Genomic DNA, 26,998 nt, shown 5'->3' with positions numbered 1-26,998 from the left:
TGAAATACTTATTATATAAAGATAGAAAAATTATTTAAAAAATATCATAATATCAAAATAATAACCATTCAATAATCATCCCTTCATCCATAATAATAACATGTATATTATATACAAAAAACATCTTACCTAAATTATCATTGTTTTAAATTATCATTGTTTTAAATACAAGTTGAACGAAGTTTAAGTTTAAAATAATAATGAAGATAAAATTAGTACATATTTAACCGGTGTAATAGTTAAAGCTATACTATTTAAAGCTAAAGACGTTTATTTAATTATGATTAAAGATCAATTGAATAATAGAAAAATACAAGATTATTTATTTCTACAAACGTAATAATAAAAAATATGAATGGAAAAAATTATGAATGAAAAAATTAGGAAAGAAAAAATTATTAAGAATAAAAGGTTAAACTTTATATATATATACAAAGTTTTGATTTAAAAAAAAACTTTAACGATATTATAAACTATAAAGATTAATAATTAATCAAATAATATTAATCAAAAATAATCGAAAATATATCAACACTATTCCAATCGAAGTTCTAATATTATGTTGAAATTAAACTATAACTTCTAAATAATATAGTGTTAAATAAGTTATCTATTAAAATAATCTATAAAGGACCAAATGAATAGTATAAAAACAAGAATACATATTATTTTCAAATAGTAGAAAATCTTTAGCAAAGTGAAAACAGTACTTATCCAATTTTTTCCGTAATTCAAACTGAAAACTAAGACGTTATCTAATAGCTATAGCGTTTTAAGCAAGAGTTCGTGCGAAAATACTACGTTAAAAAAGAACATTAAAATAGAGAATAGAATACGAAAGCATGAATGAAATAATAATACTTAAATAAATGAATGAAAAATTTAAAATTTATATAACTAACAACATAAAAAGAACAAAAAACTATAGTTATCTTATAAAACATATTAATAAATATTAAATTCTAATATATAATAAATAAATAAAAATATTAATAGTCGTAAATTAAATAATATTATGAAATAAACTAAAATACTACTATTGATTTAGTCTTATCAAAATCGTAGTGTCATTGTAATATAAAACCTTAAACTTACTAAAAAATTAACCTACCAATAAAAACAAAATATAGCTACTAGAATAATTAAATAGATACCCCAACACACACCCTAATACATACATACATATATACATACATACATATACATATATATATATATATATATATATATATATATATATATATACATATATATATATATATATATACATACATACATACACACACATATATATACATACACACATATATATATACACTTACATGCATATACAAATATACATACGAATATACAAAATAATATACGTATATACACACAACATACACACATATATACACATAAACACTAATAAAAGCATATACATAAATAAAAACATACATACACATATATACATAAATACACACATATATATAAATACATATAACACATATAGACCAAAACATACATACTACCATAAATATATATATATACATAAATATATATCTACACATACACACATGTACCTACCAAAATATACATATAAAAACAAATACACTCATACACACATATAAAAATAAAGAATAATATATATAAATACACACTCATCCTCCCATGCTCTCAAATATACATATTATATAGATACACATATACAGATATATATACATACACATAAAAATACACATAAAAATACACATATATATACAGAAAAAACATGCATATACATATACATATATACATATACATATATACATATATATACATATATATATACACACATACATAAATATATATATATATACACCCATAAATATATACACCTACTAATTTATATAGACAAATTACACACACTCACATATATACTTATACCCATATATATACATATATATACACATTTACATAAGTACATACATAAATAGACATATACATATACATAAAAATACTCATAACTATATATATAAAAAATATACAAAATATACACACAAATAAAAATTCACTCAAATAAATATATAAATAAGGAATATTCTAAAACAAAACTACACTCACGCACTCACTCACACGCACAATATATATAAATATACATCTATACTCACAAATATATATCTTTATACATACATGTAAATACAAATATACACTCAATATACACAAACATATATTAAAAATAAACAAAAAAAAACCCACATATATATACACTTAAACCTATATAAATACATACGTAAACATATATACATACACCTAAAAATATACATACATACTAATGCATATAGACTAAAACACACACCCTCAATATATACATGTACATGCATATACACATACCCATATAAACAAAATAAATAAAAAATTATTAGCTAAAGTTTTTATATAAATAAAGTAGTTTAGGTCTACATTTTATTTTTCGTTCATCAAAAGAATTAAGTAAATTATTATCCTTATGAAATAATATCTCTTTAAATTCATTATTACATAAATTACAAAAGTTATTACCTCTATGATAGGATTTAGCTTTACAAACTATCTCCCATTTTAAAATATATTTAATATTTTTAGCTTTAAGTTCCCAAATATATTTACTGAGGCCAGTAGAATTAATTAAATTTCTATTCTTAAATGAGTGCATATGTTGAGCTACTCTTAATTTAATTTTATTAGAAGTCGAACCTATATAAATCTTATTTAAATTATAACCATAATGTTTATTTTCATTCAATAATTTCACTATACCTTTATATACTACATCTTTCAAATTACATTTATTATTAAAATTACATTTAGTTTTATCTAAACATGTACAATTAATTATATTCTGGTCAACATTATTACTATTAAAATTAATATTAGAATAATTATTAAATTTAAATTTGTAGTAATTATTTAACTTAAATTTATTAAAAGAAGAGATAATATTAGCAACATTATTAGTAGTGGAATAACCTACACCAAAATTATTTTTAGAAAAAATATAATGATATTTTTTGTTATCTTTAAGGAATAAATCAATAACTTTAAAAACTTCATTAATAATGTTAGTTTTAACTTGAACACCGTATGGAATAATTAACCAGAGTTTGTTCTTATTATAGATATTATTGAATTTATTATTCGTATTATTAAATTTATTATTATCATTAAAAAAATTAAAATATTTAAAATTGTTACCATTAAAATTAAGTTTATGTTTAGGTAATTTATTATAATACCAATTATTCTTATTATTCTTATTATTACCTAAGAAGACATTATCATGAGTATAAAAGTTATGTTTATTAAAAAGGTCATTATTATTATAATTATTATTACTACTATTATAAAAATAATTCGGATTATTAAAAAATTTTATATTATTAGTATATCCCACATATATATATATATATATATATATGTATATATATATATATATATATATATATATATATATATACACATATATATATATATATATATATATACACATATATATATATATATGTGTGTGTGTGTATATATGTGTGTATATGGGTATATATGTGTGTGGATGAGTATCTTTGTGTATGTATGTATACATGTATACTTGTGTGTGTGGGCGGTGTACATATGTTTGTAAGTATATATATGTGTGTATATGTGTACATATCTACGTATATGTAAGCATATATAATTGTGTATGTATTTGTATAAACCCATATGTATGCGTTATTAGGTTCTGTATGTAAGTACATATTTCTATATGTATGTGTGTGTATATATGTATGTATGCGTGTATGTGTGTTTATGTATGTATATGTATGTGTATATGTGTGTATATGTATACATGCACACATATACATGGATATGTGCATATATGTATATGGGTATGTGTATGTATGTATATATGAAAACACTTGAGTTATTTTTCTTTTATATATATATATATATATATGTATTTGAATGTATGTATGTGTGTGCATGCGTGTGTTTACGTATGTATACATGTATGTATATGTATATGCGTATCTGTTTATTTTATTAGGTAATATGTGTAGCTATGTGTATGTGTATGAGTCTATTTCTATTTATACATGTGTATATATAAATGGATACATATGTGTATATGGGGACATGCACACATATGTGTATATTTGTATATGCATGGGTACGTATGTGCATATGTATAAATGTGGACGTATGAGTGTATATATATGTGTGTGTGTATATGTGTGTATGTACAAGTACACATATATATGTATATGTATATATATATGTGTGTGTGTATCAATATGCATGTATGTGTGTGTTTGTGTATATGTATTTATGTATGCATGTACGTTCTCACACATTTACATGTATGTGTTGTCCAACCCACTATCCGGCAGCGTCCGATTCTCTAACGGTTTTTTTCAAATGAATCAAGTCATAACCTTATCCATCTATTGTTTTCATAATCGGTCATAATGTCTTACGTTTAAGATGATTCCCATGCTTTCCCTGATGAGAAGGTTACAATTTTAATATCAAAGATCCCTATGGATCACACAGGTTGTAATCCTTTGAAACATATGTAGGAATAAAGTATGCAATTATAACATGCGTTTTCTCCATTCCTTAAATTCTTAAATATACTCAAATACCCAAAATATCAAGGAGTTCCTGCCTTAAAAACAGGAACTAAATCACAGTTATTTTGTGTTCTTTGCTACATTGGTTTCTATTAACCCATTTATTCTATCAGAAGAATTTTTATTCATTAAGATAGAAGAAATACACATAATTATATATATATATATATACTTTTATTATTTTACTTGTTTCAGTTATTTGACTGCAACCATGCTAGAGCACTGCCTTTAGTTAAAGAAATCGACTGCAGGCCTTATTCTTTCTAAGCCTAGTACTTAATTAATTTGTCTCTTTTGCCAAACCACTAAGTTAGGGGGATGTAAACACACCGACATCGGTATCAAGCGATAGTGTGTGTTGGGGGGGGGGGGCAAACATAGACACACAAATACATACATACACATATATATATATATATATATATATATATATATATATATATACACGACAGGCTTGTTTCAGTGTCCGTCTACCAAATCCACTCACAAGACTTTGATTGGCCTGAGTCTATAGTAGAAGACACTTGCCCAGTGTACCACGTAGTGGGACTGAACATGGAACCATGTGGTTGGGAAGCAAGCTTCTTACCACACAGCCACTCCTGCACCTATATATATATATATATATATATATATGTATATATGTTGTAGTGCACCTGTATGCAACATTTTCTTTCATATATCATACATAGTCTGATCAATAAGTATCCGGACTGTTGCCATACTAATGAAGCTAAAGCATACAGAGTAATGCCACTTGGCATAGATTTACCTTGAGTTCTGCTGTGCATGCACACTAAGTTTTAACATTCTAGCTCACTTCTGCTGTTTATAGCAGTGCTTGGAAAGAAGATATATAATGCATGATCATTGCATTGATCATGACAGTGAAAGTTGAGCAGAGCATCTGCATCAAATTTTGCCAAAAGCTTGGCAATACCTGCTCAGAGGCCTATGCAAAGTTTTCAACAGGTTATCATTGTTCTAGACACAATCAAGGAGATCTTGATTTGGAACAAACTTGGCAGACACGTGTCTCATACCTAAATCTTCATTGATAATGGACTGAACTGAACCATAACTAATCTGCACATCCTCTGATAAGTCATGGCTGGTGATTTGATGATTTCCCCTCACGGCTGCTCACACATCTGTGATGGTTTTCTTACTTCTGCTGGTTGCAGGTCTCCCAGAACGTTCATCAATATTGATATTATTTTGGCCATCTTGGAAACATCTGAACCACTTATACACTTGTGTGCAGCTCATACACTCCTCTCCATACACTTTCTGCAACTTTGCATAGGCCTCTCTGTCATGGTCAATGTGACAATTACACACTACACGCCTTCCTTCCAAGCACTGATGTAAACAGCGGAAGTGAGCTAGAACATTAAGACTTAGTGTGTATGCACAGAGTTCAAGGTCAATCTCTGCCAAGTGGCTTCATTCTGCATGCTTTAGCTTCATTACTATCGCAACAGTCTGGATATTTATTGATCAAACCTTGTATGTGTGTGTATAATATTTTCCTGAAAGGCAAACAAGAGTATTGTTGAAGATTAACGCTTGTGGGCTTTCCCATCTTAATTCAACATATTACCTGACATTTATTTTGTTTGCTCACATTTAACTACATTTCAGTGTTATTGCTTTTACAGGAAACCTATGGTGAAGATCCCTACTTGACCGGCAGTTATGCCACCAGCTATGTGCAAGGTCTTCAAGGCAATCATCCACGTTACATCAGAGCCAGTTCAGGTTGTAAACATTTTGATGCTTATTCTGGACCAGAAAATGTTCCTGTATCTCGACTTGGATTTAATGCTAAAGTAAATCCTTTATTGTCAATAATTTCCTCTACTAAATACTAGTTAAAATACTTAGATTCTACCTAGGAAAATTCCCTTGGCCCCCTTCTTCTCATTGTTGACTACTGTATATTTTCAGAAGCAGTTGTATATTGTACCCTGATACATATATTGCTAAAATAACCCTCACTTTTTCCTTTTTAAACTTTTCTCCATTTTTCTCATTTTTGCATGAATGAAGAGTTTTTTATTCATTTTCTTTTCTTTTTTGTATATAACACTTGTTTTTACTGCTGGTTGCTTTCCTTAATTCTAAACACTTAACAATGAAGTAACACTGGAACTTGTTTCTTTATGTTCAGTTAGGAAAACTAGAATAAATACTATTAGGTACCTTATTAAGATACCACATAATGACTGTTGCAAGATCTGAACTTTTGGTTACATTGACTTGGAGCAGAGTACCTTAACTTTACAATCAGTGTAATTTCTTTTCTAGTGTTTTTTTTAGATCTTTGTCAGATGATCACTTGTTAGTACAGATGATTACATACTGAACACTTAGTAAATATTGGCTGAAATTTTCCCTTTGATGCTTTTAGATATATTTTTCAGATGCTGGAACATCATTGTTTAATGTTAATTTTTTCATGCTTCCATTGATCAGATGGAATTTGTTGAGGTAGGTTTTCCACAACTGGATGCCTTTCCAGCTGCCAACCCTCACTTGTTTCCAAGCAAGGCAACATTTCAACATGGCCGCACACATTTTTCATGGAAGGCTGGAAATGAACAACATCACTTATATGATGGCGCTTAGCTGTACTCATGGAGACCTGTCCTCCACAGCAGAAGCGTTAATGCTGTTCTCACTGAAGAAAAGGATTGATCTGCAAGAGTCCTGTGCCAGTGCCACGTTAAAAGCACCCAGCACCCATTGTAAAGTGGTTGGCATCAGGAAGGGCATCCAGCTGTTGAAACCAAGCCAAATCAGCTCGGAACTTGGTGCAGCTTTCCTGCTTGCCAGCTTTGGTCAAACTGTTCAACCCATGCCAGCATGGAAAACGGACGTTAAAGGATGATCATGATGATGATGATTCTGGTGATGCTTATTTGCACTCTTTACTTCATGTCAAAACAAAGGTGCATGCAAACACACACACACACACACACAGATATATACACATTTGTGATTAACCTCTTTTAGTGTCTATCTACGAAATCCACTCATTAAGCTGTAGTAGAATGCCCTTGCCCAAGGTGCTGCACAGTGGGACTGAACTCGAGGCCACATGGACAAGAAGCAAGCTTCTTAGTCACACAGCCTGTGGAACTCTTGTCTTCTACTTGTTTGTGGCGGGAGTAAAATTTGATACAAAGTAAATAGTCTTTCATCCATTTGGATGGTAACAAAAAGAAGTACCAGTCACGTTCTGGGTTAATAATATCAACTAAACTCTTTCCCATAAAAAAATCCTGGCTTTCTGCCTAAGTTAGAAAGAATTATTATTTCATTCCATTTTTGTTGTTTTTATTTTCTTCAAGCTAACAGTCAATGCCAGACATCAGAAAGTACTTATTAAGAATGTGAGTTCTTAGAAGGTGGGAAGATTTATGAAGCACTCAAGTGTTTATCTTCACGTGCAATTATTCCAGGTGGTATGATGAGTTGTATGACTATAATAGTGGAGAAAGTATCAGCGTAGACATTGTTGATTGGTGGGTATAAAAGAGACGGTGGGGTGGGGGTGGATAGTGTCGGGGTTAGTGAGAAAAAGAGAGGGACTGGTTTCAGTAGGTGCTCTCTCATGTTATGAGGATGAATATATTGTGACGGTGTGGGAGGAAGGGAGCAAGGAACAGGCAAAGCCATGAGGGTTATGAAGATTCAGAGAGGCTGTGGGGAGAGGGTCATTAAAGAAAAAGAATTGTGAAAGTCGTAGGGCTAGGTTTGAGAAAAAGAAATGCATGTGGCATGTGCATTGGCACCATGCTATCTCCTCCCTCTCTCTCTCTCTCTCTCTCTCTCTCTCCTCCTACTCCTTCTTAAGGCTGCAAGCTGGCAGAATCATTAGCATGGCAAGGAAAATGCTTAGCAGCATTTCATCTGTCTTTATGTTCTGAGTTCAAATTCTGCTGAGGTCGACTTTTGTCCTTTCAGAGTCAATGAAATAAGTACCATTTGAGCACTGGGATCGATGTAATTGACTAACTCCCACCTCCCACAATTGTTGGCCTTGTGCCAATATTTGAGACCAGTATTGCTAGTGAGGTCAAGTAGATTTTTTTCCTGTAATTAGTGTTACTTCTATTTTTAATTAAGGTGGTGAGCTGGCAGAATTGTTAGCACGTCAGGCAAAATGCTTAGCGGCATTCATCTGTCCTTATGTTCTGAGTTCAAATTCTGCCATGGTCATCTTTCATCCTTTTGGGGTCGATGAAGCAAGTACCAGTTACACACTGGGGTTGATGTAATCAACTTAACCACCCCTGCAAAAAAAACTTAAGGCCTTGTGCCTATAGTAGAGAGGACTATTATTATGATGATGATCATCATTATTAAGGCAATGAGCTGGCAGAATTGTTAGCATGCAGAATGAGCTGGAAGAATTATTAACATATTATTATCATTATTATTATTAATAACAATAAAAAGGTGGTGAGCAGGTAGAATTGTTAACATACCAGACGAAATGCTTAGTAGCATTCTTCCAGTTTTATGTTCCAAGCTCAAATTTTGCTGAGGTTGACTTTGTCTTTCACCCTTTTAAGTTTGATAAAATAAGTACTAGTCAATTACTGGGGGTTGATGTAATCGACTAATTCCCTCACCACAAAAACTGCTGGTCCTGTACCAAAGTTTGAAGCCATTATTATTATTTTTATCATTAGGTTCCAGAGCGAGATCTTCGTCTTACTTACCTTCCTGCTTTCAAGAAGTGTGTTGAAGCTGGAACATATAACATAATGTGTAGTTACAACAGGTTAGTGTATTGGTACTCTAACACTGTGTTGTTTTTTTTTTAGCCCTAGGTCAGTCTGATTGGGCAGACCTATGATCACAAATATCCCAGCTATGATTATCCTATCTTCTTTAGACACAGTATACTTAGAACTGCATTATCTAATGTGTTCTTTCTTTTTAAAAATGAATGTGATATGAGGGAAATTTGGCAGCTGTTTTAAGCAGATCAAGTTACCATATGCTTGACGGTACAGGTGTGGCTATGTGGTTGCAAAGCTTGATTCCCAAGCATGTGGTCTTGGGTTCAGTTACACTGTGTGGAAGTTATGGCAGGTGTTGTCTACTACTGTCCAGGGCTGACCAAAGCCTTGTGAACAGATTTGGTAGATGGTAACTGAAAGAAGTCTGTTACATGTAACTTTTTATGGTTGCTAGCAAGCATCATGATCATACAAGTGATGTTGTTTGTTTCCAGTCTCCCATGGAAATCATATTTGGCTATAGGAAATATGACCATTGCTTGGAAAAAAGTGATAGGAAGGGTACTTGGCTATAGAAAATCTGCCTCAACCAATTTCATCTAACCCATGCAGTCATGGAAAAGTGAATGTTAAATAATGCTGCAGATACTGGTGGCATGATAAAATGCACACAGTCCATGCTGTGCAGTGGGTGGCAATTGGAAGTGCATCCATCTGTAAAAATCATGTGAACCAAAAGAGGCAGGAAATAACAAAAGGAGATGATGTTGACTCTACAAGCCATAGTGGAACTATTATGATACAAAAAGCTGCAAGGTGTTATATGACCCACCCAACTCCTGGCCACCTGGAGTTCCAGCTGATAAATGAGAGTGATGGTATTTACATCCAGTGAGGTTCGTGTCTTCTAAACACATCAATAGTTGAATTTTGTATTGTAAGTTATCAGATCCTGAGTGGACCTCTGAAGGATGTGGGCACTGCCGCTTCCTTCTCAGACTGAAATGTCCCCTAAATATCAACTGGTAAATTTATGGTTTTATCTTTTACTTGTTTCAGTCACTGGTCATGCTGGGACACTAAATTATGGGTATGCGAAGAAACCAACATGGTTGTCAAGCTGTAGGAGTACAAATACAAAGATACACACATCTATATATGATGGTCTGCTTTCTGTTTCTGTGTACCAAATCCTTTCTCAAGGCTTTGATTAACTTGGTGCTATAGTAGAAGATACTTGCCCTAAGTGCCATTGCAGCGGGACTAAACTTGAAACCATGTGGTTGGGAAGGAAGCTTCTTATCACACAGCAATGCCTGTGTGTTATAATTGAATATTTTGTATCATATTTAGAATATTTTATATATTGTATTATATATATATACTATATATTTATAATATAATTATTTGATAATTTTATAAGTCTATAGTTTCATATTGTATTATATGTTACATTTATGATATGTATTTATGATATATAATTTAGTTTAATAATTGTAACCATTATATAATCTGTATATTATAATTTCTCGATGTTTAACTTTATTTTACATTAAATTTATAGATTCTAACATTATATATATATATATATATATATATATATATATATATATATAAGTTATGTTTTCTAAATTTTGAACATTATGATATATCATCTATATAAATCTCTCTTTGTATCTTCTTTTTCCTGTTGTAGTGTAAATGGTATCCCTGCATGTGCCCACAAAAGATTGTTGACCGATATTTTACGTAAAGAATGGGGTTTCAAAGGATATGTAATCAGTGATGAAGGTGCTATTGAATATATGTTGATATGGCATATGTATAAAACAACTGCTGTGGAAATTGCTGCTGCCAGTGTTAATGCTGGTTGTAACCTTGAGTTATCACCAGCATTAAAACAACCATTCTTTTATAGCCTTGGTAAAGAATTTACTATAATTGTTTCAATTTTTAAAATTTTTTCTCCCTTCTCTAGTTTTACTTTTCTTTCTTCCATTTTTTTATTTCATTCTTATTTCATATCAAAAAGTGTTTTTAGCTTTATTCTAAAACAATGTTGAAGTTATAACACATACAGAAAACATAAAAGTTATGCAGTCAAAGGATCATGGTTTCTACCTTATTGGGCCACATTAGTTTTGGTATTGATTGAACTATACATATTCTCTCAGTAATGTTGTTTAATGTGATTGAGGGAATGTCCTGAGTTAGTATCTACTGAAAATTATTTGTTGGTGCAGTTGTTGAGATCAGTGTTCAAAGCTGGTGAAATTGAAGTCAAAATCACAATTCTATGATTAGGATAATTTGATATGTAGAAAATCAATGTGTTATAGATGGTTATGGCAATGTAGATAGAACATCGAATATCAGAGATAACAATAACAAATATACTGAGTTAAATTCCTTTTTAAAATTTTTAACCCTTTTGTTACCATATCAATTTTTAAATTCACTGCTTTCATTTCTGTTTATAATTGAGTAAAATAACTTTGCCATTAGTAATCTGGTATTTGGAACATAAATTAATATGAAATTTTAATAATGAATGGTTTTAATTGAGATCAGTTTAAAACAAAAAGTTTGTATCATAGAACCCAGGGTAGTCTTGGATGAGTTAGTGTCAAAAGAATGAAAGATCTGGTTTGTTTTCACTAGGAGGTATTTAGTTGGTTTCATTTTAACATATCATTTAATAAAAGTTAAAAAGTAAGAAATTTATGTAGATCAAACACTGTTTAATATATATTTTACCATTGTATTTATATTTTAGCTGGTGCTCTCAACCAAGGATTGGTTACCAAGGAAACTCTACTTGAAAGAGTCAAACCTCTCTTTTACACTCGAATGAAGCTTGGAGAATTTGACCCGCCATCAACGAATCCTTATTCCAGTTTAAATCTCTCCCTCATTCAAAGTCCTAAACACCGTCGTCTGTCTTTGAAAGCTGCGATGCAAACTTTTGTACTTTTAAAAAATTCATACAACATATTACCTCTCAGAAGACGCTTTAAAAAAATTGCAGTTGAGTACAAAGTGTTTTATATTTTGTATTTTCTTTATTTTTTTAACTGAAAGAATTAAGAAAGAAGCTTAGTTTGAGATGGAGAAGCAGTATTCTTAGCTTTTGTGCATGTGTGTGTGCATGTGTGTGTGTGCTTGTATACAAAGGTTTGTTTACAACTTGTAAAAGAATAGAAAATATCAGGGAATGAATTATTTTTTAATGGCTTAGTCAGAGGAAGAATGTTTTGCCTGTAAAAAGCTGTCAAGATAAGATTATTATATAACATCTTTTGCTTATTTTGTATTGTTTATTCAATACTCTATATTTTGTATTCTGTGTAAGTGTATGCATTAAGTCTCCTTGTGTTTAGCTGCCTTTCTACGAGATACATATTTGTGTATGTGTGTGTATGTATATGTTTTTTAATTTTAGGTCCAATAAAGAAAATACATAATACAATCCCTTACTGACCCCCATCCATTTTATTGACATGATCCAGAGACATGCCAGAGTAGGATATCCTGTGTCTATATGGGCTTAGAGGCTCAGGAATGTGATCTCAAGCACAAGCAAAACATTTCCTAAGCAGCTATTGCCATTCCCTGCATATCTGGTTTTATATCTAAGGGACCTTCTGGAGATATGTTTTAGCAAAAACGGAGGGATGCCTCACTCCCAGTGGTCTTCCAGTATGCTGGGTACCAAGCTAGAATTATTGAGGACTTATGCTATTGCTAGATAGTCATGGACCTATTCTATGTTCATCCGTCCTTTATATACATATATATGTATATAGTGGTCGAGAAGTTTGCTTCCTAGCAATATGCTTTCAGATTTAATTTTATTGTGTAGTGTTGCAACTTATACACAAACATCAGATACTCTGCCTTGAACTGTGAGAGAAAATGTGTGTCATGAACAGAAGTAATAACTCCCAGAACTTTCTCCAGCTTAGTCTTAATCTGGCTTCTACATTTCATAAAATCCCCACCCACCAGCTAATTAAATCACCCTAAGTAACAGAAGTTATATATATATATATATATATATATATATATATATATATATATATATATATATATATCTTTCAATCTATCTAATGAGGCACAAACATTTTTACATACATGTATACCACACAACAGATCTTCTGCCTATCAAATTCACTCACAAGGCTTTGGTCAGCCTGGGACTATAGTTGAGGATACTTGCCCCAGGTGCCATGAACCTAAGACAATGAGGATGGGAAGCAAGCTTCTTGTTCTCTCTCTCTCTCTCTCTCACACACACACACATACACAGAGTCCTATATATGTGTGTGTGGTAAAGAGTTGCTTCCCAACCACTTGGTCTTGAGTTCAGTCCCACTACATGACATCTTGAGCAAGTGTCTTCTGCTATTGCCCTGGACTAACCAAAGCTTTGTGAGTAGATTATTTGATGGAAATTGAAATAAGCCTGTCATATATGTGCATGTGTGTGTTTGTGTCTCCTTGTTTTGATACAGCATAATAATTATAAAATGGTTGTCACTCATATAATTAATGTTGTTAATTTCCAGTATTCTGCAAGGCCTTGTCTATTCATGGAGAAATATTATCTTGCATGAAAACAGGTGAGGGTTGGCAACAGGGAAGGTGTTCAATTTTGGAAAATCTGCCTCAAATAAATTTTATCTTACCCATGCAAGTATGGAGAAGTGGATATTAAATGATGATAATGATTGTATATGTATATGTGTGTGCATATGTGTGTCTTTTACCTTTGTATATAAGTAAAGAATGTAAACATTAGTAAAAAAAAAAAAAACTCTAAAAACCAGTCTGCTTTGAAGACATCTCCTGTTGATATTTGTTCAACATTGAGTTACACAGACACTTCTAGTGTCTCTGGTACCCGAACTTCAATGAACCAGTATTTGTCCCATTTAATAATCTGTAACGAATGACATTGTTCACAAGTTGTAATGCAAAAGAAGTGTTTTTTCTCTTTGATAAATATTACATTCTTACAAGTTTATAACAGTCCTCTAAATTTGTGCTATGTCTATTACATATTATGTTTCCAGGTTGTTGGTCCAATGGCTAACAATACAGATCAGTTGTTTGGTGATTATAGTGCAACAATTGATCCAAAATATACAACTACTCCACTTCAAGGTTTACAGGCTTTAGCTGAGTCTGTTAACTATGCAGCTGGTTGTAAAGAAAATAAATGCACTTCCTACAATGCTTCTGAAATTGAACATGCAGTCTCATCTTCACAACTGGTTATTGTTTGTCTTGGTACTGGTGAGTTTTATTTCAGTTTTTTTGGCCTTGTTTTTCTTAAAAATAGTTTTTGCACATAATTTATTTATATATTTTTTTTGCTTGTTGAGCCTGAAAGAAAAGGTAGTGCTTGTGACCCTTGTAAGCTTTGAGGTTGGTGAGACAGATACTGTTAATGTTCTGGTTAAAATGTGGCATGCTGTTACCTGCAAAAAGGATATGGGCAGGGAGGTGTTCAAGATAGATGACATTTTGAGAAGGAAGAACTAGGAGGTTCTGTTTAGTTCAGGGATAGAATGTTTGGATACAACATGGGTGTGAAGAGAGGCAGAGAGACAAGTGAGTTGAAAGTGCTTCAGTCAGGGTGGTATGAGGTCAGAAGGCTCCAAGGAGTAGAAGCCAGTATGATAGCACTAGAAGAAGATATATATATATATATATATATATATATATATGAGAGAGAGAAGAGGAAGAATAAGATAGTATACCATTGGATTTGAGGCTGGAACATATCTGAGTTATTTCATTTCTTCCAAACTGATATTGCTTAAATCCTGGTTTTGCATTTGTTTTCTCTTTTTATTTCTGCTTTGTGATTATCATTCTTTCTATGATAACATAGATGAGATTGATTTTTCTAATTTAGACATTTAAATATTGTTGGAGATGAAAGTCTTATAACTGTTAACCACTCAGCAACAAACTGTAGGTGGCTCTTTTTTTCAACTTGGCAGACTGAAACCTTGCATCATGGTTGGTTACAACTGTTACAGCAGCTTCCACCCAACAAATGATTTTATTGTCAGTAGTACATCACCTTATCCTAATTGTTAATATTTAGTCTCAGAGAATTGGATTTCTGTTTTAGGTAAACAACTGGAGCGAGAAGGATTTGATAGGAAAAACCTTGATCTACCTGGAAAACAGTTGCAGTTGCTTCAAGATGCTGTCAAATTTGGTAAATCTCCACAAGGACCATTTTCTTTGCAGTTAATATTTTCATATTTCTAAATTATATTTTGCCAAGCTTTCATTTGAATATTTTCATATCTATCTGCATCACATTACTACATCTTTGTACGACGGCTGCACTTTGTGGCTCTTGATGTCTTCAAACATTTGTAGTAACTTTGTTAAGTTATATACAAATGATGTGGTTTTGGAAAATGATGTTGCCAACATTGTATTAAATGTTTTATAAAGTGAGGGATTAGACAAGTTAGAAATTAAATAATTGAGAGAGCATTGTGTTGGTATGTCATCTTAGATTGCTACAGCTGTTTTATTCTTTACATTATTACTTACATTGATTTGAAGACTGTTTCTGTTCTAGCTCTTTAGAGGAGTCACTATGACATTTTAGTGAAGAAAACTTTAAAGTGTTAACTAGAGGTTAAAGATCAAGTAAATGCAACATCAGCCTCTTAACTGATCTGTTATGATATATTTCTTCAAAATGTTGTGTTTGGTCCTTAGAAACTCCATTAATATTTAGATTATTTTTGTATGGAAAACAGGTTGTAAAACAATTGGTACCAGAAAAAAAAAACTAATTGTAAAATTATTATTATCATCATCATTATTATTATTATTAAGTGGTGAGCTGGCAGAATCATTAGCATGCCAGGTGTAAAGTTTAGGAGTATTTTGTCTGCCACTACGTTCTGAGTTCAAATTCCGCCAAGGTTGACTTTGCCTTTCATCCTTTAGGGCCAATAAATTGAGTACCAGTGAAATACTGGGGTCAGTGTAATCGACTAACCCCTCCTCCCAAATTTCAGGTCTTGTGCCTATAGTAGAAAAGATTATTATTATTATTATTATTATTATTATTCAGGCAGTGAGCTAGACCAATCGTTTGCACGCTGGGCCAAATGCTTAGTGGCATTTCATCTATCTCTATCTTCTGAATTCAAATTCTGCCAAGGTTGACTTTGCCTTTCATTCTTTTGGGGTTGATAAATTAAGTACCAGTGAAACACTGGGGTTGATGTAATCAACTAGTCCTCTCCCACCAAATTTTAGGCCTTGTGCCTTTAGTAGAAAGGATTATTATTATTGTTATTATTATTATTATTATAGTGGGTTGGCAGAATTGTTAGAGTTGGAGTAAATGCATTGTGATATTTCTTTAGACCTTTTACAGTCTGAGTTCAAATCCTATTGAGGTCAACTTTGCCTTTTATCCTTTTGAGGTTAATAAAATAAAGTATCAGCCAAGTTTCAAGGGCTGATAGTACTTACTACACTCTACTCCTCAAAATTTCTGTCCCTGTGCTGACATAAGAAACCATTATCATTATTATTTGGAGTTGCTAATTCAATAAGTAACATTGAATTCCTTAATGAACTGGATAGTTTTTGTGTTATGTTTACGGAAACCCATTACGTATAAAAGTCATGGAGTTTTGTGAATTTATTTTTTAGAGGATAAAAAGACCTTGTATCTTTTTTTTTTTTTGTGCTGTTAGCAAATTTTAATTAAAGAATATTCACTAAGTATGGTATTCTCTGACATGGCAGTTGGAGGAAGTTGTCACAAAGATGGAAGCAGCATTTACCACTTCAAAAGAAATTCTACACAATTAAAAAAAGACAAACAGAAAAGAAAAACAAAATATTTTGACTAACAGAAACATTTGAAGAAAAAAAAAAAAGAATAAGACATACCTGAACACACAGAAGCCAACAGTTTAATAATAAATTTGTCTGTTGGCAAACACTTACTCTTCTGTTTACAATATATCTTGAATGCAAATGCAGCTATAAGTAATAATTCATATTACATTGGGTTAAAATCCTGTTGGATGAAACAGAAAAGAGGTTGAAGGCTACCTGCTATGTATCTGCTATAACCCAGGCAGTCATGATACCATGACCAACGAAACTACTTTCAAACTTTTTGCCATCTAAATTTGATGCTTTGAATTTTAGGCCTTGTATTTAGGTAGAATTGTTAGCTTGCCAGACAAAATGCTTAGCAACACCTATCTTTATGTTCTGAGTTCAAATTCCTCTCATGTTCACTTTGCCTTTCATCCTTTGGAGTAAAATTTGAGCATTGAGGTTGATGTAGTCAACTAGCCCCCTTCCACCAAAATTCCAGGCCTTGTGTCTAAAATAGAAAGAATTATTATCTTCATCAGAAGCAGTAGCACATAGATCACATTTTATTTCACCCATACAGTGGTTGATAATAGCAGTTTAAGACATGTTACTGGAATCAACTCAATTGGCTGTACCTCTTTCATACAAATTAGTGATATTCTGCTTCTATAAGAAATCATTAATGTTCTTAGTACTGTTGTTTGGTCAAAGACTGAATTTTTGAAATCACTTGTGTTACATATCACTTTTGTTACATTTGTATTGATAATGACTGTTAATATCTACCCTTCTCCTCTAGACTACCCTCCAACAATAGTAAGACCTCACAGAACATTTGAAACACCAGAGTTCAAGGAAACTAGTAGTGGTCTGTGTTGGCAAAGATATTTAGTGAAGTTAGGAAATTTGGACAGGTTTGTAATCTATAGGCAGATGAGAGTACTTGTATTTTAAATTAATTTTTTCTCTCTCTATGACCAGCTGTAGACGCATCTTCCCAGAGTATATTAATTTATCCAAATTTGCTTACAGGATAAAGTTAAGCATCTTTTGTGCTGGAATTTGAAGACATTGTAAGTGACAAATAACAACAATATAGAATATATTGTAAAATGTACACTTTGATACCAAATCAATTAACTTTTCTGTAGACATTAGAATTTGTATAAATTCTTCATAAAGTATAAAAAAAATTTGTTCTTTTCTCTTTTGAAAAAGCCAACTACTCTCAACTTGTGGTGCTGCTATTTAGTGCTGGACCCCTAGATGTTTCTTGGGCTGATAAAAGTCCTTTTGTATCAGCCATAATTCAATGTTTCTTTCCTGCACAAACTAGTGGACAAGCCATTTACAACATACTCACTCATAATGGAACAGATTCTAATCCAGCAGGACGCCTGACAATCACTTGGCCTGCATCCATGCATCAAGTAAGTTTATTTTTTATCATATCCTCAGTATGACTACAGCAACAACTGAGTTTCTGGTTCAAGTTCTATTACTCCTATTTTCTTCTGTTGTTCATTTATCATTTTATATCTATTTTATTTGCTTGTATGGTTTAAATGTGTTGTCATGAACTCTGTTAGTTCTTACCCAGATTTACTGCCCTCCTAGTCAGACTAGAGGACAATGTTTCTTCTATTTTAGCCATAGTTTCTACAGTTGAAAACACCTCCTTACACCAACCAATTTACAGAATAGACTGGGTGTATTTATCAAGCACTGTCAATAGAGGGGTTGTCATGTCCTTGATAAGACTAAAGTATCATGTCTTTAACGAGACTACTATGTTAAGAAAATCAGGTGGTTTACTGTGCTTGAGAAGGCACGTCAAGCTAAGTAAATACTTGGTTGTCCTTGCTTACAAGCATGTCCCCTGCATCCTTCTTCAGCTCAGTGTCCCTAATCTTGTGAGCTCATGGGTGCCAGTGCCATGTAAAAGCACCCAGTACACTCTGTAAAGTGATTGGTGTTAGAAAGGGCATCCAGTCATAGAAACCATGCCAAAATAGACATGGAGCCTGGGCAGCTCCTGTCAAACTGATTAGCTCCTGTCAAATCATCCAACCCATGCCAGCATGGAAAACAGAGACATCAAATGATGATGATGACGTTAGTGACAAATGGTTTCTTTCTTCATGCAGACTGTATGAACCATGTGTATAGCATGTGAAGCTTCGTAATTGCAAAACATGAAAGGCTGGATTAATATAATCTCTCTTTTATGTAACATAAACTAGTGTGAGATAATAACTTGAACCTTAGAGACAAAGCTGATGGATGCGTGAGTGGCAACTGTACTGGTTATATGATGTATTAAGATAACGTTTGTTAGTGATAAAATGGAGTATGTTGGAAAGTGAAGCACTCTTATGCCACAACAACTCCTTGGAAAGGAGACAAAATAGCAAAGTTTAAATTTGGTGACATTTGGCTTTACAAAAAAGATGATGCAAGACAAAGATGAGTGTCAAGATGTGAAATGAGAGATGGAGCCTGTATATGTTGCTCAACTTTTAGAAATAATAGGTAAATCTTAATATCATACACTAACATCTTAAAAAAGGGAAAGGATGACTTTGAAAAAAAAAAAATGCTTCTGAATAAGTTCACTTGATAATGGTAATGATGATTAGGATGAAAACAATGTTTATGACAATGATGATGATGATTATAACAGTGTTGATATTGGCAACAGTTGGAGGCGCAATGGCCCAGTGGTTAGGGCAATGGACTCGCAGTTTCGATTCCCAGACCGGGCGTTGTGAGTGTTTATTGAGCGAAAACACCTAAAGCTCCACGAGGCTCTGGCAGGGGATGGTGGCGAACCCTGCTGTAGTCTTTCATTACAACTTTCTCTCACTCTTACTTCCTGTTTCTGTTGTGCCTGTAATTCAAAGGGTCAGCCTTGTCACACTGTGTCACGCTGAATATCCCTGAGAACTACGTCTGTGGAGTGCTGAGCCACTTGCATGTTAATTTCACGAGCAGGCTGTTCCGTTGATCAGATCAACTGGAACCCTCGACGTCGTAAGCGACGGAGTGCTAACAACAACAACAATATTGGCAATGATGAAGATCATGATGACAATAACACTACTAAAGTTTCAATAATGACAACAATGATAATGGTGATAAAGCTGAGGATATGAATGTAGAACTTACTTCATAGGTGAGTGAAGTGTAACATTTAAAGTGTTATCTTGAAAGTGCAAAATAAACATGAAATTTGAGCACACATCTGATCCCTCAGCCATGCCTTATGTTGTCACTTCACCTGCTAGAAATAACAGTCAGATCTCCTATAGATTACACCCTCTGGTTTAAAAAAAAAAGAGCACAAGGATGGTATGGTTATGTCTTTAATCACAGGTCTATTTGATCAGAGCTGACATCAAGTTAAATGACAAAACAAAACTTCTTTGGGAATAATTGCTTCGATGGAGTTCATTCTTCATCAAGTAAATATTTGTAGACAAGTGTGACATTGCTGTCTGCTTTGAACGTTAACAATTCACGTACTAGTAAAGGGAATTAACTCCAGGGTGGATTCACATCAATCAACAACTCAAATAACCCAGATGTTTTTACTTCACAACATTTGTCATTAACATTCTTTTATAAGCAGGGCTGCCACATTGAGGATTATGCTACTTCCCATGCTTGCATTCTATTATGCTTTTTTAAAATTATTTAATTCGAGTTTCATGTGACTGTATGATGCTTTGATGTTTGCAGTCTGCACTTTTGAAGACATGTGGAATAAAAAATTCCTTACTTGACAAATGAAAATTAATAACAGGAAGTGCATTGAGCTATAAAACGATGCTTCAACAATATTATTTCTCTAACCTATGTTAACATGGAAAAACACATAAATGAATAAAATATATACTTTAATTTACTTAGAAAGTTTTCATTTTGGCTTACTTTCTAACACAGTTTACTACTTTCTGAAAATTTTGTGCTACTTTTTAGGAGATTTTTCTGGTAACTTGTGTTAAATATTACTATCAAAACCAACAGTGAAATACTCTTTAGTTGTTGCATTTCTTATCTTTAGAATGGAAGCTTTGGTGAAAATAGAATGCCGATTGATCCAACAAGTGTGCCTGTATATGGTTGTGTGGTATGTTAGAGATAGCTGCTAAATCTCCCTCAGATCACATCTACTCATTAAAAAAAAATGGAAGAGCATATTAGATAATATAGTCATAGATATCCCTAAAAAGGTTGAGATGGTTATGGCATAACAAAAGGTAGTGCTGGACTGAATGATTCATATGTTTATCAGAATCCAGATGTTATTGAGATTAACTTTTGATTTTCAACCCTCCTGAGTTGATAAAGAAAAAAATACCTGTAATACACTATGGGTTAATTATTGCAATTAAATACATCGTTATTCTCCTTCAGAAATACTACATCTGTGTCTTTTCTGTTTCAGGTTCCTCCAATGATTAATTATTCCATGGATGGTAGAACTTATCGCTATTTTAATGGAAAACCATTATATCCTTTTGGATATGGTCTTTCTTATTCTGAGTTTTTTTACTCCCAGCTAAATGTACCAGAAAAAATTACTGTTGGTAATCTTATCCATTTATCTGTCACTGTGGGCAACAAAGGACCATTTGATGGTGATGAGGTGAGTAAATTATTATTCTGCAATATTTCATGTGCAACATTAACTTGTATGTAAGGTTCAGTGCAAGGGAGGTGGTGAATAAGATGGTCTTTTTTTAATGGCTTGATGTAGAGGAAAGAGCTGTATTCTTGACCGCTGTAGGTCTCTGAAGGACCAGTGAGATTGATGAGATTGATGTCCTTTCTAAATAATTGTATAGTGATAACTGCAGAAAAAATAAAGGCAGAGGGAGAAAAAAAGTTAATACATCAAATACATTATGAGAAAAGGAAGGCAAGTTGAGGTGATGGTATATTTTATGTCATAGGAATTTGAGAGTATACTGATCAAAAGTACATAGGTAATTTGTCTTTAGGCTCCCAAGTGATAATTAATTAGTGCATTGAACAGAAGTAAGATAAACCTTCTAACAGGCTACTAGTTTATTTCATATAACATTTTTCAGAAGAGCTAGTGATCTGGTAGCTATTTCTGTCATCTAGGGTCACTCAAGTGAGATGAACATTTCTGAGGTACAATGAAGATTATAATTGTTATAACAATAACGCTATAGATAATTTCAGACTTTTCATCAATATTTCTTACAGGTTACCCAAATTTATATTTCCTGGCGCAATTCATCTGTACCTATGCCAAAGTTACAATTAGCTGGATTCAGTCGTAATTTCATCCAAGTTAAGAAACAAATTAAAATTGATTTCATTATTGAACCAGATCAAATGGCAGTTTGGGACAGCAAAAGAGGATTTGTTGTTGAAGAAGGTAAGCAAATTCTGATTTTTAATACATCGTCACACTAATAATGTGGCTATGTATTAATTTTACATCTACTTTTCTCTCTTACAAGAAGAGTTTATTTGGTCTGCTGATTTAACAAAAGATGGGTATGTTGTTGCTCTTTAACCCCAATCAAGTAGTTGTATGACCAAAGACATTCCAGCTGTGACCATCCAATCATTTTTTCAGTTATTTAATATCTAGGGTTACATTGAAGAGCCTTTATTTCAAGATGGTAGGATGTGATTTGAGGAATAATAGGCTGCTATTTCCAGTAGGCCTTGTGATAAAGTAGAAACTCCTATGTTGGGTATATCAATGTGCTGTTAGAAGGGCAGACTATATATTTGGACAAGACCCTTTAAACAAGGAATTTGTGCTGAATGTTTGAGTTTACTTCTCATGACAGTTCTGAATCTTCCTCTTATAATATCTGACTGTTTTCTTCCAATACTAAAAAATCACAGACTTATTGACTTTCTTGGATATCTTTGTTTTTGCTATGGGACTTTTGTAATCATATATTTATTGTTGTTGCTATGGTGGTCTAACTTGTGTAAATATCTTTGCTATGCAATAATTGTTATGTAACATGTTTGTAGCTGTTGTTTCTATACAACTTGCTTTTAATGGCTTCAGACATAGGAGAGCATGTGCAGGCAAGATGCCGAATGCACTTTTACCGAAAGACAAGAAACCGAACAGACACAAAAAAGAAAATTAAAAAACATTCCTACCTACATAGCTTAATGACCAATTCACCAATTTGGCAATTATATCAAATATTTTAATTTTCGTATATATTTTTGACTTTATGTCCATTCAGCAGTGTGTCTCTTGGCAAAAGTGCATTCGGCATTCTGTCTATGTACCTAGGAGAGAGGGTTTCACCCATGATCTTATTCAGGGTTTCTAGGAAGCTTGATTGCTTGCAAAGAGTGGACTCTGTTAAATGCAGCCAAGGGCCAGTCTGTGGTGTAATACTGGTTGACATATTATATCTACCATGGAGAAATGAAACTGTCCCTTTAGCAGATTTACACAGTTTCTGTCTGTCAAATTTCACTAAGAAAGCTTTGGTCAATCCAAGGCTGTGATAGAAGACATTTATCCAAAGTGCTGCTTGTCAGGAACATGGACAAACTTAAAATGTCTGCATATATTCAGGAGGCCAAGAGAAAATGATTATTCTACTGATTTGGTGAGGACATTTGAGGGCTAAGGATTGGTAGAAATGATTGTAAACTCATCTATTAGTGTATTGTCATGATAAAGGGGAATACCATAAGATGGATGTGATGTCATCTGGTCAAGGTGAAATGCTGCGCAATACGTTGCTATGTTATTGTGATGTAACCATTTTTGTGACTTCAGTAAAATAAGATTAATTTCTCATTTTCTAGGTGAACTAATTATATATGCTGGAGGTCAACAACCAAATACTGCTCGGAAAATTAGTTCAAATATCCTCCAGAAATCTGTACAGATTGTTGGTAAAGACTAAACTTCAGTTTTTACCATATTTCAAGTAAAATGTCAAAAGATGGGCGCTTTAAGTATTGCAGAAGAAATTATATTTGCACAATTTTCAAGTTTCTTTTCATTATATCTGTTTACTTCTAAAAAAAATATGTAACAATATATATTTTTATCATTAAATGCCTTATATTTTCTGTTATTTCATGCTATTATTGTTGCATTTGGGCTCAGAAGAATATAGAAAACAAAAACAAAAAAATGTACGTGATGAATACTGCATATATTTTCTAGTAATCACAAAAGAGAAAGAAAAAGATTAATAAGGGTATGAAAATAATTTTTATGTAGGGGTCTCTGAAATATGAAATGCATTTCAAGGGTTCCCCCAAAATAAAAAGGCTGGGAAACCTCTTATTGAGATATTGATTTAAAAATTACCAATTTTTCCATAACCTTGCTGACTCAGCACAGATAGCTGAGTGAACAGGACACTGGACAACAAACAAATCAACAGGTTACTAACTAATCAGATGTGAACAGGGCACAGAATAACCAGCCAAGTTAACAGGGTACTGACAACCTACTGAGAGAGCAGGGTATCAAGCAATTTACTGAGTTAACAGGTTATCGAGCAACAAGTTAAATGAATAGAATATTGAGAACCAGTTGAGAAGATATTCTTGTCAATATATGCCTGTGACATTCTGTTAAAGGCATATATTGTATCTATAGTGAAGACATTAATCCCTTAAATGTGTCAGTCCACCTAGCTGTAAAAAGATACCATTTGCAAGTATGATAACTATTTTTTTTTAGCTGTAGCCAGCAGTGCAGACAGCAGTTCTTCTTGCATATGTAGTTCACACAAAGATGCCTCCCTACCTCAGACAAACTGACTTGGACTGGATATATTCTAAATAGAAGCATGGACTTTAGTAGTGCTTCTGTTAGCCAGTAGGTTAGGGACTCAGTCAACTCACAGTGTGTAATGCTGAGCAATTCCTTGCTTACCATTGAGACAAAAGAGAAGGCATAAATGAAAGTAAGTTGAAACAAAATATTCATTGTCCTCATCATTTAACATCCATTTTCTACGTTGGCATAGGTTGGACAGGTGCTGGTCAACCAGGGAGTTTCATCAGGCCCAAGTTGTCTGTTTTGGCATGGTTTCTATGGGTGGTCAGATGCCCTTCCTAATGCCAACTACTTTTCACAGTGTACTGGGTGCCTTTTATGTGGCACTAGCACTGGTGCTTTATATATGACACCAGCATGGGTGCTTATGTGACACAGACATGAGTGCTTTTTATATGATACTGGTAATGGGTGTTTTTATGTGACATCAGCATGCATATGCATGAATTGACTGCAGTTATCAACTAGAAAAAAAACGTTTCTAATTGAAGCAGGTTTTAACTGTAATGATATTCTTTCTTTGATATTAGGTGAAATATTTTAATCTTTGACATAAAAGCTCCAAGAACAATACTCTAAAAGATGAAACACATGATGCCATTAAAAACAAAACAAAATAACTACTTTGAACCAAAACATATAAATTCAGATACTCAGCACTACTTTAGAGCAGCTTACTGTATGCAAAATAGCAAATTTGATGATCTAATGTAAAAACCAGATTGTCTAAATATCTCCATACAAAACCAATGATACAACAAACATTTTAAGGCTATTTTTCCCAGCAAAAACAGGAGTTAACTTTGTTCATTTTACCCTCATTTCTTTCCCAGCTATCTCCAGCCATATCTTTGTAGGTCTTCCTCTTCATCTACTACCTTCCACAATCATTTCTATCACTCCTCTCACTAAGCTACTTTCATTTTCCCTCAGCACGTGACCAAGCCATCACATTCCATTTCTCTTCATAACATCTGTCACTGATTCTATTTCCATCATTTTCTGCAATTCATTGTTTGTTTTCCTCTTGCAGAGATACTTCACTTAGCTAGAAAATCATTCTCATTTCTGTTCTGCTTTTCCATGTTCATTACCTATGTTTCACACCTAGAAATGTAAAGATACCTTAAGTATAACTGTCAACAAAGCAAAACTTTGACTATATTTGGTATTCCAAAATAAAAATTCATACCAATTAACAAAGACAAGTGTCATCTTATCTAAATTCACAAATATGATGTTCAGACTTTCTTTATGAAACACTACTGATACATTAATTGCTGCAAAATGTTTCAATAGATACTCATCTTAAGAAAATCTGAGGCTCCTAACATTTTGATGAAAAAAAAAAAAGAAACCCACACAGTTGTGTGATGTAGGTATTAATAAATTTTATGGTCAAACGATAGGAATGAACAAAACATAGTAAAAAATTGCTTTAGGCAGGTAATTGTTGACATGAACAAAGGCACAAAGAAAGTATTTAAACACTGATGATGATAACAATGATGGTGGTGGTGGGGAGATTGGTAACTAAAGGTAAAAAGAACTTGCCTTAAGTTTAGCATCAATCGTTTGAATAATGAGTTTCTCAACAGAGAGGTGCTCTCTCCTTGTGGATATTCCAAGAATGAAATAATTACTTTAATTTGTTTTTTTTATTTGAAATTTCTGAGGACTAACAAAAGAAAAAAAAAACAAGCAAATGCATCAAAGATGTAGCTTCTTAGTAGCTACTCGAAGTACTAAAGAATAGCAGCTAGATCTTTCTCAAATTACAACTAAACTGCTTTTGAAAATGGATAATGTTTTAAAATAATGTTATATGAGAAAAAAAAAATGGGATAGTCATGGCTGGAATGCTATAAATCAGACCAGGGTCTAAACAACAAATACAATGGATTTTAAAACTGAATAAAAAGTAAGAG

At 32.7% G+C, this 26,998-nt stretch overlaps 1 protein-coding gene across 1 annotated transcript in view; it reads left to right on the top strand.

The window, feature by feature from the left end:
• The window catches only part of LOC106879386 (uncharacterized), a 39,171-nt gene extending 14,817 nt beyond the window's left edge, over positions 1 to 24,354 (top strand). Inside the window, exons 3-12 of the mRNA XM_052965554.2 lie at positions 6,269 to 6,439; positions 9,311 to 9,402; positions 11,061 to 11,287; positions 12,141 to 12,391; positions 14,440 to 14,662; positions 15,510 to 15,599; positions 18,467 to 18,678; positions 21,699 to 21,899; positions 22,487 to 22,661; positions 24,080 to 24,354. Coding sequence (XP_052821514.1) covers positions 6,269 to 6,439; positions 9,311 to 9,402; positions 11,061 to 11,287; positions 12,141 to 12,391; positions 14,440 to 14,662; positions 15,510 to 15,599; positions 18,467 to 18,678; positions 21,699 to 21,899; positions 22,487 to 22,661; positions 24,080 to 24,180 — 1,743 coding nt within the window. The 3' untranslated portion in view covers positions 24,181 to 24,354. The remainder of the gene's footprint in view (positions 1 to 6,268; positions 6,440 to 9,310; positions 9,403 to 11,060; positions 11,288 to 12,140; positions 12,392 to 14,439; positions 14,663 to 15,509; positions 15,600 to 18,466; positions 18,679 to 21,698; positions 21,900 to 22,486; positions 22,662 to 24,079) is intronic.
• Positions 24,355 to 26,998: the final 2,644 nt, after the last annotated feature.

Source organism: Octopus bimaculoides, chromosome 2 (genome assembly GCF_046866305.1).
Source record: "Octopus bimaculoides isolate indiv1 chromosome 2, ASM4686630v1, whole genome shotgun sequence".
NCBI lineage: Eukaryota > Metazoa > Mollusca > Cephalopoda > Octopoda > Octopodidae > Octopus > Octopus bimaculoides.
This window is presented reverse-complemented; position numbering and strand designations above follow the sequence as displayed.